Source organism: Myotis daubentonii, chromosome 16 (genome assembly GCF_963259705.1).
Source record: "Myotis daubentonii chromosome 16, mMyoDau2.1, whole genome shotgun sequence".
NCBI classification, from domain to species: domain Eukaryota; kingdom Metazoa; phylum Chordata; class Mammalia; order Chiroptera; family Vespertilionidae; genus Myotis; species Myotis daubentonii.
In genome coordinates, this window is record NC_081855.1 from 12,263,257 (window position 1) to 12,276,443 (window position 13,187).

Here is a 13,187-nt window from a genome sequence, read left to right on the forward strand (position 1 = left end):
CTCCTTCACCTGATAGCTCGCCCCCGGCCTGCTCTTATCTTCACTAAACCTGTGCTTTCCCCACACTGGACCTTTCACTCCCGGACCCCTGAGAAATCTACCTCTTGCCTTCTTTTTGATTCTTTTTGCTTCCCTGATTGAGCTGGCCAAACATTTCCAAGATCTTCTCACCAACACTCTAGGTCAATGGCTCTCAAAGTGAAGTCCCAGCCAGCAACATCAGCATCAGCTAGGAACTTGTTGGAAGTGCAACTTGTCAGACCTGCTGAGTCAGGAGGTTTGAAGGAACCCAGCCATCTGTGATTTTATAAGCCCTACTGGGGATTCTGATACAGCTAAATTTAAGAACTGTGCTAGCCTTACTTAGCCCTTTCGCTGCCTCCAGCCTTGGATAAACGCCACTTCAAGGCCAGATTTTATGTGCAAGCAAGGAACATAGTGGAACGAGTGAAAAAATAAAACCCTAGGTTTTGACCTGTTGGCCTGGTTTCTGCACAGCGAAGGGTAAAGGGCAAAGCAATTCAATAGCTTCCCCCTCACATGCCTCCCAAGGCCAGTCCAATCTCTCGCTCACTGACGAAGGAATCACACCAGCCTTCAGTGATAGACACACAGACTAGCCATTTCTGGGCCAAAGGGAGAAAGAAATCCATTTTAAAGGCTTCACAGTTAAAAGTTCAGTACACACTCCTACATTTGTCATTTGACGGTTTTCTAGAAGAAAGTTACATTCAGCAAGTTCTCCTTTGGGAAAAAGGATCTGGTGTCAGGGCAAAGGACTCTATTCTGCCTTCAGAAAAACTCTAATCTACCTAAGTTTGTCCACAACTGTAGTTCCTTTACCAACTCCGGGAGTCTGGCTCCCTGGTCTCTGGGCCCTCTGGTCTCTACCTGTAGCCTCATTTACCTAAAATGGTATCCTGCTCCCTCTGAAACAGGACTTTGATGACGTTGGCAGCAGTGAGTAGTAACTTCTGGTCGCACATCTGCAGCAGCAAGAGTGTGTAATTTGCCTTAGTCCGGTGGGTGCTGCTCCCAAACCAGCACAATATCTCCCTCATCTTCTGCTCTATTGTCCTATCCAGCATCTGGTTCATGAATTTCATGATGTCCCCCTCCTGCTTGCTGAGGTCGATCCGGGACCTGGTATAGATGAAATCCTTCCCCTGTGTGGTCTGAAGGATATTTTGAAAATAGTATAACAAATATAAGCTATCCAGCTGTCCCAGAATGCTCACTAGAAACCTCCTCTGAGCTATGTCACTGACCCTTAGGAACCACTCTTTGGTGGAGAAGATCTTCCTAGCCAAGATGCACGTTTCACACCTCTGGCACACGGGCACAGATTCATTTCCCTTCTCACAGCGAAAATAGGGGACAGTCTTGAGCCTTGATTCCATGTTGTCCATGATCCTGAGATGACCAGCTCATTTTATCCTTGCCCGTGGTCAGCCCCACCAAACAGCAGAGGGACAGGAGAAGCTGATAAATATCCCAAATGATGCTTTTCTATTATAAACATCTCCCAGAGGAAAAGCAAACCTCTGAGATGGATGGGAAGCTTAGCTCTCCCAGAAACTGCCAGTAGAAGTCCTAGGAAAGGTGGTTTTACCGTAAATCTCCTAAACCTGGCGCTGCTTTTGTGGAGGCAGTTGCTGTATATTCTGAAAGAGCTGGTCATCTCATTTCTAGAACGAGAATAGTGTTAGTCAAATTTAAATAATATATGGACCATTTTTAAAGGGAGAAAATATTGTGTAGCCTGGTGTTGAGCTTCAATTGGTATTGTTATTTAGCGACTTTTAAATATTTGTGAATATAAAATTAGATGTAACTTCTTATGGTTATAGCTGTTTGATTATAAGGTGGCTATCCCAATGATCGTGAATATATTTACACTCATTTTCTTAACTCATCATTGAAGTAAAAACATAAGTGTTTAATATAAATTTAAGTTATTTAGCTGCTTGAGAACGCTAACCAGAAACCTCTTTAGGGAAGTACTCCTTAGCGGAAAAACTTTCACTGGGACAAAGAGTGTACTTGGGGACTTCCAACCTCAATTACTTGCCCACCCCTGGTCTAGGAGGCAGCTTAGGAGGGAAAGTGTGGGGTCTGGGCCAGACTCTTGGGTTTGGATCCCAGCTCACCTGCTTACTAGTTCTGTGAACACAGGTACAGTGCTTCATCCTCTCCGCTTCAGTTTCCTCAACTAGGAAATTGAGACAACAGTTCCTACTTCATACTAGTAAAGTCCTTGTGAGGATTAAATGAGCTACCATACACAAAGCACTTAGGAGATTGTCTAGTACATAATTAGCCCCCAATAAATGCTGATTATTGTACCCTTGTCACCATCATCATTATTATCATTGGGATCACTCTTCTGGCAGCCGGGCAATCAATGTTTACTAGGATGTTCATATGTGTGTATGTTCATACATTGAGATACATGTAAAGAAATAATGCGAGTGTGTGTGTAGTTTTTAAAATAAAAAATGACATGAAAATAACTTACTTATTTCATGAGATCTTTATTTTTAACTCTGGCTTATGATCCATTCAGGAATGACAACATAAGGGTGCACATGGCCGTTAGAAATTTTTCAAAATAATTAATAAAGACGTACTGCTGCTAAGTTGGGAAAAATTACTGTATTAGACTATTGCCTAACATAGCTACCCAGCTTGTCCCTGCAGCCAAAATGCCCTTGTAAATGTTGGCAGCCCAGAGAAGAGACTTGAAACCACACTGAGACCATTCTGCTTCAGACAAGACGAGGTTCAAACACTGGTTCTGGGACTTCGGAACTACATGGTTTTGAATAAGCTACCTGGATGAAGATGGCAGGGATGAAGGCAGGTAATAAAAATTATAGCTACCTTCTGGGATTAAAGCAAATGTGTGAGACCAGTGTCACTGCTACTGTTGTTGTTTTTATGGTTATTACTCCAGATTAAAGAGAAGATTTGCAATGACATAAGCACTTACAGTGTAGAGACCAGGCAGTTAAAGATAGGCATTGGACATCATTGCTAGCGGTGGTTTGCAATGGCAGTCCCATACAAGGGTCGCATGTGGGACAAGGATCAAGCTGGGAAGGACAGTGCTAGTAGCTCAGCCTCTTCTATCTGAAGAGATATTTGAAAGGCAAGAGCAGATTAGTATCTAATCTATCAGAAAGGCCAAAGGAGGGTGTAGGAGGCGGGAGCCCCAAAGCAGAGGATTGGGTATATATTGTCCCCAGAAGGACTACAAACTAAAATTAAAAGTAGCTTGTTTTTGAAAATACAAATTAAGATTTTAATCTGTGAGGCTTATATATATGAAGGAAGCAGTTTTACTAAGCCAACAGCCTTTACTCCATGCTCAGAGGCTCACTGTGGCCCCCTTTGAGGGAAGTCAGAGAGACTAGGTGGAATCCCAGAGGTGCGGCCTTAAACAAGTACCTCCAGCCTCACTGAAGCCAGTTTCCTTCCTGTGAATGACACACGATCCTCCCTACCCTGCAGGATGTAATGTGAGGATTGCATTCATCAAAGTAGGCCATCATGCTACGTCTGCTGCCTCTCCATTCCACTCACTACCCTACACACACATGTGCACACCTGGGTACGCACACACAGCTTCTCACCTGGCTCAGGAGTCATTTGGGATCTGACGGTAGGGTTTTAAAAGTGGCTTTGGTGAAGGGCAGGACAAGATGACCAGATGGGATAAGCCAAAGGGCTAATAGGCAACCTGGAAACTCAATGATTTCTCATGGTGGAGAAGTGGCTCAGTGATACCCAAAGAGGTGAGCAGGCAAACAGGTCTCAGCCAGAGTGAGACCCAGGTCAGGAAACATTTCTCTAAGGAAGGCTTTGGGCTGAGAAATCGGTATTTCTCAGATATCCAGGCTACCAGCACCCTGAAGACCAGTCCCCTAGCTTTCCCCTCTGCCCTCTACTGGTATATTCACTGTTTATGATCCTGTCTAAGCCCTCCTGCCACCCTGCCCCAAGTCTACACTTTCTCTCCCATCCTGCCACGTGGTTTAGGGAATCCGGCAGGTCCAGCTGCTGCTTCCTGCCTGGCTCTGTGCCTGCCTAACACTGCACCGGAGTCTCTTCTGGTTCTCATCAAAGCTGCCTGCCTCAGGTCAGCCAGCGGAAGTCAGGAAAGGGCTCAGGCCCCAGAGTAGGGGAGTGTGGAATGAAGCCAGGCTGTGCTTCTGAGCAACTACATACCCCTGGATAACTCACTTTCTGCCCTCTGCCTGCTTCCCTTTTCTAAAATGGAAATTATAGTTCAACCTAGCTCACAGGCTGGGGTCAGGGTCAAATGAATGGACATATATAAAAGGCACTTTATAACGTGAGATGAGCAATACAAGAAAAATACTAGTAGTTCGCCCCCACCCCCATCTCTGGAAGATTTGTTCCAAGACCCCCAGTGGATGCCTAAAACCTTGGGTAGTACTGAACCATGTATCCACTATGTATTTTCTTATAGGTACATAGCTATGATAAAGTTTAATTTATAAATTAGACACAGTGAGAGATTAACAACAACTAATGATAAAAGAGACCAATTATAACAATATACTGTAAAAAATGTATGTGTCTGTGGTCTCTCTCTCCAAAATTCAGATCACCAAGGTGGCTGCTAGGTCACTAACAGGCAGATGGTGTATCCAGCGTGGAGATGCGGGACAAAAGGGCGATTCCAACCCAGGCAGGAAGGAGCAGGACAGTGTGAGATTTCATCACGCTCTTCAAATTGATTCCAAGTATATAAATTATGAATTATTCATTTCTGAAATTTTCCATTTAATATTTTTGGACAATAGCGGACTCCAGGTAACTTTAAAAAGCAGCACCCTGGCTGATTTGGCTCAGTGGTTAGAGGGTCGGCCTGAGGACTGAAGGGTCTGGGGTTCGATTCTGGTCAAGGGCACCTAACTCGGTTGCCGGCTAGATCCCCAGCCCTGATTGTGGCGCATGCAGGAGGCAACCAATTGATGTTTCTCTCTCTGTCTTGCCCCGCTCGCTTCCACTGTCTCTAAAAATCAATGGAAAAAAATATCCTGGGGTGAGGATGAACAACAACAGAAAGCAGCAGCATGGGTAAGGGGCTCTACTGTATTGTTATCATGAGGGAAAATGGGAAAACTGTCATGTTCGAACCATCACTTTCCCATCACGTGAGTTACACTTGATGACCAAGTTAAATGACAACGTCTCTGTCCATGAGAAATCATTGAGTTTCCAGGTCGCCGATTTGCCCTTTGGCTGTGAAAGAAACAGATAGGAAATAAGGGCACCGGCTAGAAATGTTTTCTATCCAGAACGGGGAGAACCAAGAGAGCACAGAAAAGTTCTCAGCCTCGCTAAAACTGCTGAATCCCCAAGAAGACAGTGTATCCTTGGGGTGGCCAAGACTTCTTCCTGTTTGTACTAAAACTTGTGGGCACTTGCTATTGGTGGCTGGAGAGCAGACCAGAATGAAGAGAACAGAGGTAACCAGTGGCTCTCAAACCTAAATGTGCATCAGCTTCCCTGCAGGCCTTGTGAAGGCAGTGCTGGGCCCCCTGGAGCTGCTGAAGCCCAGAGCTGGCATCGCTAATAACTTCTCAGCAGGTGCTGCTGCTGCAGAGGAAACCACACTTTGAGAACCACTGATATAAGTTATGTCTACGTCTCAATACCTGTAAATATGACTTCACTTTAGAAGTAAACATAATGTTTAACTCTTTCAAAAGGTATTATTGAGTGTCCTTGACTGAGTTACTTAACCTGTCTGAGCAACCAGTTTCTCACTTTTGTTCCATGAAATAGAGAAAATATTATCTATCTCACAGGGCTGCAAAGATTAAATGAGAAAAGAGATGGGAAATGGTATCTAAAAATGGTACTCCCAATGTTACAGCCCTTTCTTCTCATTAATCTTTAAAAAAATCTAAGCTTTTTGGAAGATACCTAAGGACCTCAGCAAAACTTCAGCACAGGGACATGTCAGCCAGAGGTAGGTTTGAAGAGAGAAAGAGGACCCAGAACCTCTGATGTGTCTGACCAGCTCAATACGCTATCATACATTCTTATTCATATTTGAGGAGTTATCAGAGACGGTGAGGGCTTCTGTGTGGCAGTTGTTTAGTTATTTTTTATCCAGGCCCTAAAATTCATGTCACAGTAGCTTTCATGGCTTCTTATGGGTTCTGGCTCTATGTTTATCACAGGATGTGTTGGTTAAGGCTACAAAAGTGACTATGAAAAGGGCCAGGTTTGTGCTCATTTCGGCAGCACAGGTACTAAAATGGGAATGATACAGAGAAGATTGGCATGGCCCCTGTGCAATGATGACATGCAAATTCTGGAAGCCTTCCATAGTTTTGACATTGACAGCAGTATGGTGATTTCCAGAAGAAAAGGGGTGGGGTGCAGGAGGTAGAAGAGGGTAAATGGAGGATAAATGGTGACAAAAGAAGACTTGACTTGAAGTAGTGAACACACAATGCAATATACAGATGATGTTTTATAGAATTGTACACATGAAACCTGTATAATTTTATTAACCAATGTCATACCAATAAATTAAATAAAATTTATTTAAAAAATTTTAACAAAGGGCCAGCTTTTATATCTGGATGGCTCTAGGAGACATGTGGGGACACCAATGCTCCCATTTTATATGTGGGTAAGCTGAGGCCCGGAATAGTTGAGACAGCCAAATACCACCAATAGAATGCCTAAGCTGAAGTTCAATGATGAAAGCTAGAGTGACAAATAATACATTTAATAAGACTTGGCAGTCTGGGGTGAAGCTGAAAGTTTACTTATCTGAGATAGGGCCCAGGAAACCCCAAAGTTACAGTAGCCAGTTTGAGGAGCAGGTTAAAAACAGCATAAATAGAATAAATGAGGAAGGAAAGAGAAAAAGAAAGGATGGTAGAAGAGAAGATGGAGGAAAAAAAGTAAGAAGAGTAATGTTCACCTGGCAAACCTTTCATCCAACTGGATACAGAGTTGGCGTCCTGGCCCTGACTAGTACTAGCCATGGCTACTGAGATAAGCACAGAATTTATGTGATTAAAAGTAAAAAGAAAACTAAACTGAAGAATGGATGAGAACAATGAAATGAATAATATTGCCAAGTGGAAACACTGGTTGTTGAAGAGTAAGCAAACTTACTAACAAGCAGACCCCATACTTTTTGGGTTATTGTTCCACTCTATATTGATTTTACTGACTAATAGGACAAATGAGCTCATCGCACAGAACCAATCATCCTATTCTTCCTCCAGCGGGAGCTGGATAAGACAAACCAGGAGTCAGACACTTGAGTGGACCCCCAAGGTAGACCCCATTTCCCACCACACCTGCCACCTCACACAGGTTTCCCTGGGCCCTTCCAGCAGTGAGGGCCAGCGTGCCAGGGCAGAGCCAGCCACCAGGCACACAAAGCCAATCCCACTGCCTTACCATCACAGCATAAAGCCTGGAGCATCCTGTGGGAAAATAAAGGTCAACTTCAAAATTAATCTTTAAACTGACTGAACTGAAGGAGGAGCAGAAAGAAGAAGCAAGAGGAGTCTGAGAGGCATGGATGGAACAGAAGAATAACAAGAGTTTTATGTAAACTTCTGGAGAGTACATTATAATTTGAAAAGGCTGTGAACACCCAATAGCAGCTTGGTAGGATTTTTAAAGATTTTTTTTTTTAATATGAAATACACACACACACACACACACACACACACACACACACACACACACCTCTTTTCAGGTTATCATCAAGGTCACTCTCTATGAAAGTCTTTAACTTAGGGTGAAAATTTGAACCTCAAATGACTGATCACTGCTACGTCAATCCTCAATCCTTGTTAAATGACCTGTTTTTCTTCTTCCTTTCCAGTACCTGGTCTCCTCCTTTCAGAGAGATGGTGGAATTTTCTCAACAAGACTATGGAGCAAACCAGAAATAGAGATAAAGACTAAGCATATTCCAGCAAAGTTCAGATGGCCAGTCACTCTACCTGAGCCAGCCACAGTATGTGCCTGCATGTGGCTATCAGATACATCTGGTACAGTGAATGCCCTGCAAGGGCTCCTGCCTCACCACCATGCCTCATAACAGGTGTGTAGTGAGGGGGAAGTCAGTGCTCAAACTGGAGGAAGCTAGGAGAAGCTGGACATGTGCCCACTACTTTTTCTTGCATCTTCTATTTAAGGCTAATGGGGCTGGATTGGTGGCCCCTGGAATAGGGGCAGTTGGTATAGAAATGGGAAGCAATCAAGGAGTAGGTCAGTCAATGACACAATACAAAACTCAGTCACTGAAGATGGCCTGAGAAAATGTTACATTAGAAGGACATGGAAATCAGGAATTCATTTCATATATTGCTTTATCTATAATTATCTTGAATAGTAGATTCCTATTTAGCTCTTCACATATAAACACTTTTCACTTTAATTTATACCAACTTCCTTATTATTGCCTTTTTCTAGCATATTTTTCAATTTTATATTGTTGACAGTATTACAAATGTCCCTCATTCCCTGCCCTCCCCCATTTGCCCACCTCCACCCAGCTCCTGCCACTCCTCCCCTTGCCTCCACCACTCTGTTGTCTGTGTCTATAAGCTATGTATATATCTTTTTTGGCTACTCTATTCATCTTCTTTTACCCAACTACCCCCATCCCACTCCCCTCCAATATCTGTCAGTCTTTTCCATGTATCCATGCCCCTGGTTCTATTTTGTTCACCAGTTTACTTTGTTTATTAGATCCCACATATAAGTGAGATCATGTGATACGTCTTTCTTTGACTGGCTTGTTTTGCTTAGCATATTACTCTCCAGGTCCAGCCATGCTGTCACAAGGGTAAGAGTTTCTTCTTTTTTTATGGTGTGTAGTATTCTATTGTGTAAATATACCACAGTTTTTTATCCACTCATCTACTGATCAGCACTTGGGTTGTTTCTAGATCTTGGCTGTTATAAATAATTATGCTGTAAACATAGGGGTGCATATATTATTTATGATTGCTGTTTCAGGATTCTTGGAGTATATTTTCAGAAGTGGGATCTCTAGGTCAGAAGGAAGTTCCATTTTTAAGTTTTTGAGGAAACTCCATACTGTTTTCCATGACTGCACCAGTCTGCATTCCCACCAACAGTGCACTAGGGTTCCCTTTTCTCCACAGCCTCACCAGCACTTGTTTGTTGATTTATTGATGATAGCCATTCTGGCAGGTGTGGGCTGATATATTGTCATTTAATTTGCATCTCTTTGATGATTAGTGACATTAGCATTTTATCATGTCTAATGGCCAAAATCAACTTCTTGTGATCAAAAGACACAGCTACTTATCTTCTAAGTTACTATATCTTAGCAGCTAACACAGTGGATGTAATTAAATTGATTTGAAGACAGTCATTGCAAAAACATGCTGAATCAAGTTGAAGAGATAGGGGCTTTAAGATTGAGCAAGTATTCATATCTCATCATTTTATCCTGGGTCTTGGAAAAATGTGGGAATTTACTCAGAATTAATAAGCTATCCAGAAGAAAATGGCATATACCTTTGTATTTCAAAAAGTCCAGTCAAGAAGGTTCAGCATGTAAATGCAATACTAACATCCTCTTGCAAACACATCAAAATTACAACTAAACTACAGAACAACCATCATTGAGAATCACCTGAAATATAGCTGAACAGAAATCTTATAACTGAGGATATAAAGAAGAAGCCATGTGGAGACTGGTAGGAGGGGACAGAGATGTGGATAGGTGGGTCCTACTACCACATGTGACTGCTAAAATTCCAGAGGGATGTTTCATTTGCACAGTCCCCTTCGAGGAGCAAGACATTCCAACCTCACACCAGACCCCCAAGCCCAGGATTCCAGTGCCAAGTAGAGAAGTCTCCATAATTTCTGGCTATAAAAACCACAGGGATTGTGGCTGAGTGACACAGAGGGCTTCTGGAGTCACAGATGTTCCTCTTAAAGGGACTGTGCACAAATTTACTCAGACTCACTCACTCTGAGCTCCAGCACTGAGGCAGAAGCTCAAAAGGGGTCAGGGACATATAGGGAGAACTGAATTGTCTGGCATCAGGGCAAGGGCTAGAAGGGCAGCTTTCTCCCAAACAGAAGTATTGGCAAAGCCATTGTTCCTTTGCTGAGCTCTCACAGAGCTGGCAGGTGGGCACCATATCTGAGTCTCCAACAACCTGGCAAACACTGTTCCCCCCACTCTGGTGATTCCCTGAGACCCTACACCACTCAAGTTGCAGGACAACCCAGTGCCTTTCCATGCAAGCCGCCAGTCTTAGCTCATGTTGTGGACTCCCTAAAATCTCTCAAACAAGCAGCATTTGGCCTTGAAGTGCCCCAAACCTCTTGCTAAGTGGCCCCAGGCCTGGCACTAGCATCAGCCAGCCTTGATTCACAGCTCGGTCTCTCCTGGGCACCTCTAACCTCAGCAAAATAGCAGCCATCTACAGATTGCTTTGTAGCTTATGCTGGATGGCCCCAGGCAAGATACAGGTGTCATCTGACTTTGGCCTGCATCTCCCAGGAGGCCCCAGGACCAGTGCACCCAGTGAACAGCTCAGACCACACATAAACACTAACCAACTACCTCCACTAACAACACACTCAAGGGAAGGACTTAGTGGGTATTGGAGCCTACTGAAGTGTCATGATTCTGCACAGTAGATCCTCCATGGTAGTTTCAGCCAGTCCTCACAGCCAATTTGCCTGAAAGTAAATACCTCCTATTAATGTGCCAGCAGCAATCAACACTCAACTACAACAGGAGGGTGCACATAGCCCACATGGAGGGCACACCTGAAGCACTCAGCTCAGGTGACTGAGGGGGCTATGCCAATAGGACCTACAGAACACCTATGACATAAGGCCATTCGCTATTATGTCTGGGAGACCTAGCAGATCTACCTAATATAGAGAAAAAAACACAGGGAGGCAGCCAAAATGAGGAGACAAAGAAACATGTCCCAAATGAAAGAACAGACTAGCCCTGGCTTGTGTGGCTCAGTTGTTAGAGTGTCAGCCTATTCACCAAAGGGTCATGGGTTTGATTCCCAATCAAGGGTGTATACCTAGGTTGCAGGTTTGATCCCTGGCTCTAGTTGGAGCACACATGAGAGACAATCAATTGATGTGTCTCTCTTACATCAATGTTTCCCTCTCTCTTCCTCTCCACCTCCCTCCCTCCCTTCCACTCTTTAAAAATCAATGGAGCATTAACTGGCTTGCTCATGGATAGAGCATCGGCCCATTGAAGGGTCCTAGTTTTGATTCTGATCAAGGGCACATACCTCGGTTGCAGGCTTGAACCCAGGTCATGGTACATGTTGGAGGCAACCATTCCATGTGTCTCTCTCACATCGATATTTCTCTCTCTGTGTCTCTTCCCTTCCCTTCCACTCTCTCTAAAAATCAATGGAAAAATATCCTCAGGTGAGGATTAATCAAACAATAAAAATAAATAAAAACCAATGGAAAAAAATATCCAGAAAAAGAACTAAACAAAATAGATCAATCTTCCTTTTGTATAGTTCAAAACACTGGTTATGACAATGCTCAATGAACTTAAGGGAAAAGTAGAAGAACTTCAACAAAGACATAGAAAAAATAAAGATGCAGATAGAAAACATAAAGAAGAACCAGTCAGAAATGAAGACTACAATAACTGAAATGAATACATTACAGGGAATCAACAGTAGAGTAGATGAATCACATAATCAAATCAGTGATTTGCAAGATAAGGAAGTAGAAAACACTCAATCAGAACAACAAAAACAAAAAAAAATAATCCAAAAAGTGAGGATATTTAAGGAGCCTCTGAGACAACTTCAAGTATACCAATATTTGCATCCTGGGGGTGCCAGAAGGAGAAGAGAGAGAAGAAGGAATTAAAAACCGACTTGAAAAAAAATGGTGAAAAAATTCTCTAACCTGGTGAAGAAAATCAACTTCAAGTCTAGGAAACACAAAGAGTTGAAAATGAGATGAATCCAGGGAGGCCCACACCAAGACACATCATAATTAAAATACAAAAGGTTAAAGACAAAGAGAAAATCTTAAAAGCAGCATGAGAAAGATAGGTAGTTACCTACAAGGGAGCTCCCCATAAGACTATTAGCTGATTTCTCAACAGAAACATTTCAGGCAAGAAGGGATTGCCGAAAAATATTCAAAGTGGTGAAAAACAAAGACCTACATCCAAGATTACTCTATCCAAAAAAAAAAAAAAAAAAAAAAAAAAAGCTATTATTTAGAATCAAAGGACCAATAAAAAGCTTCCCAGGTAAGAAAAAGTTAAAAGATTTCATCACCACTAAACCAGTATTTTAAAAAAATGTTAAAGGGATTTATTTAAGGAGAAGAAAAATATATTTAAAAATGTGAATAATAAAATGGTAATACATATCTATCAACAATTACTTTAAATGCAAATGATTAAATGCTCCCATCAAAAGACATATGGTGGCTGAATAGATAACAAAACAAGATCCTTACATATGCTGTGTACAAGAGACAGACTGAAAAAAGGGATAGTCAAATATATTTCAGAAAAATGGGAACAGGAAAAAAAAGTTGGGGTAGCAATACTTACACTAGACAAAATAGACTTTAAAGCAAAGACTATAACAAGAGACAAAGGATGACCCAGCAAATCCACTTCTGGGTACTTATCCAATGAAACTCAAAACACTAAATATAGAAGACACATACATCATATGTATACTGCATTATTTACAATAGTTAAGATATGAAAGAAACCTAGTGTCCATCAATAGATGAATGGATTAAGAATAATATATATATCTACACTAATAAAAGAGAAAAATGGTAATTGGTGTACGACGATACCCTTTTCATTGGCTAATCAGGGCTATATGCAAATTAACTGCCAACTAAGATTGGCAGTTAACTGCCAACTAAGATTGGCAGTTAACTGCCAACAAGATGGCGGTTAATTTGCATATGTAGGCACAATGCAGGGAGGCGAAAGGGAAAGCAGGAAGAAGCCCCCTGCCACTGACAGTGATTGGAAACCCAGGGGGGAGCTAAGAGCTGGGGGGCAGGGCAAAGGCGGCCCTGGGGCCGCCTTTGCCCTGCCCCCCAGCCATGATCGGAGAATCAGGTGCCTTTTCCTCCCTGGCCAGTGA

At 42.6% G+C, this 13,187-nt stretch overlaps 1 protein-coding gene and 1 non-coding gene across 2 annotated transcripts in view; one reads left to right on the forward strand and one right to left on the reverse strand.

Annotated features, from left to right (window-relative positions):
* FBXW10B (F-box and WD repeat domain containing 10B) overlaps window positions 1-8,570 on the reverse strand; it is a 51,821-nt gene extending 43,251 nt beyond the window's left edge. The window contains exon 1 of the mRNA XM_059668573.1: window positions 908-8,570. Within this exon, the coding sequence (XP_059524556.1) occupies window positions 908-1,409 (502 nt within the window). The 5' untranslated portion in view covers window positions 1,410-8,570. The remainder of the gene's footprint in view (window positions 1-907) is intronic.
* On the forward strand, window positions 6,270-6,376 carry LOC132219406 (U6 spliceosomal RNA). The gene has a single exon (XR_009449423.1). It is a non-coding gene; the product is annotated as a U6 spliceosomal RNA (small nuclear RNA).
* Window positions 8,571-13,187: the final 4,617 nt, after the last annotated feature.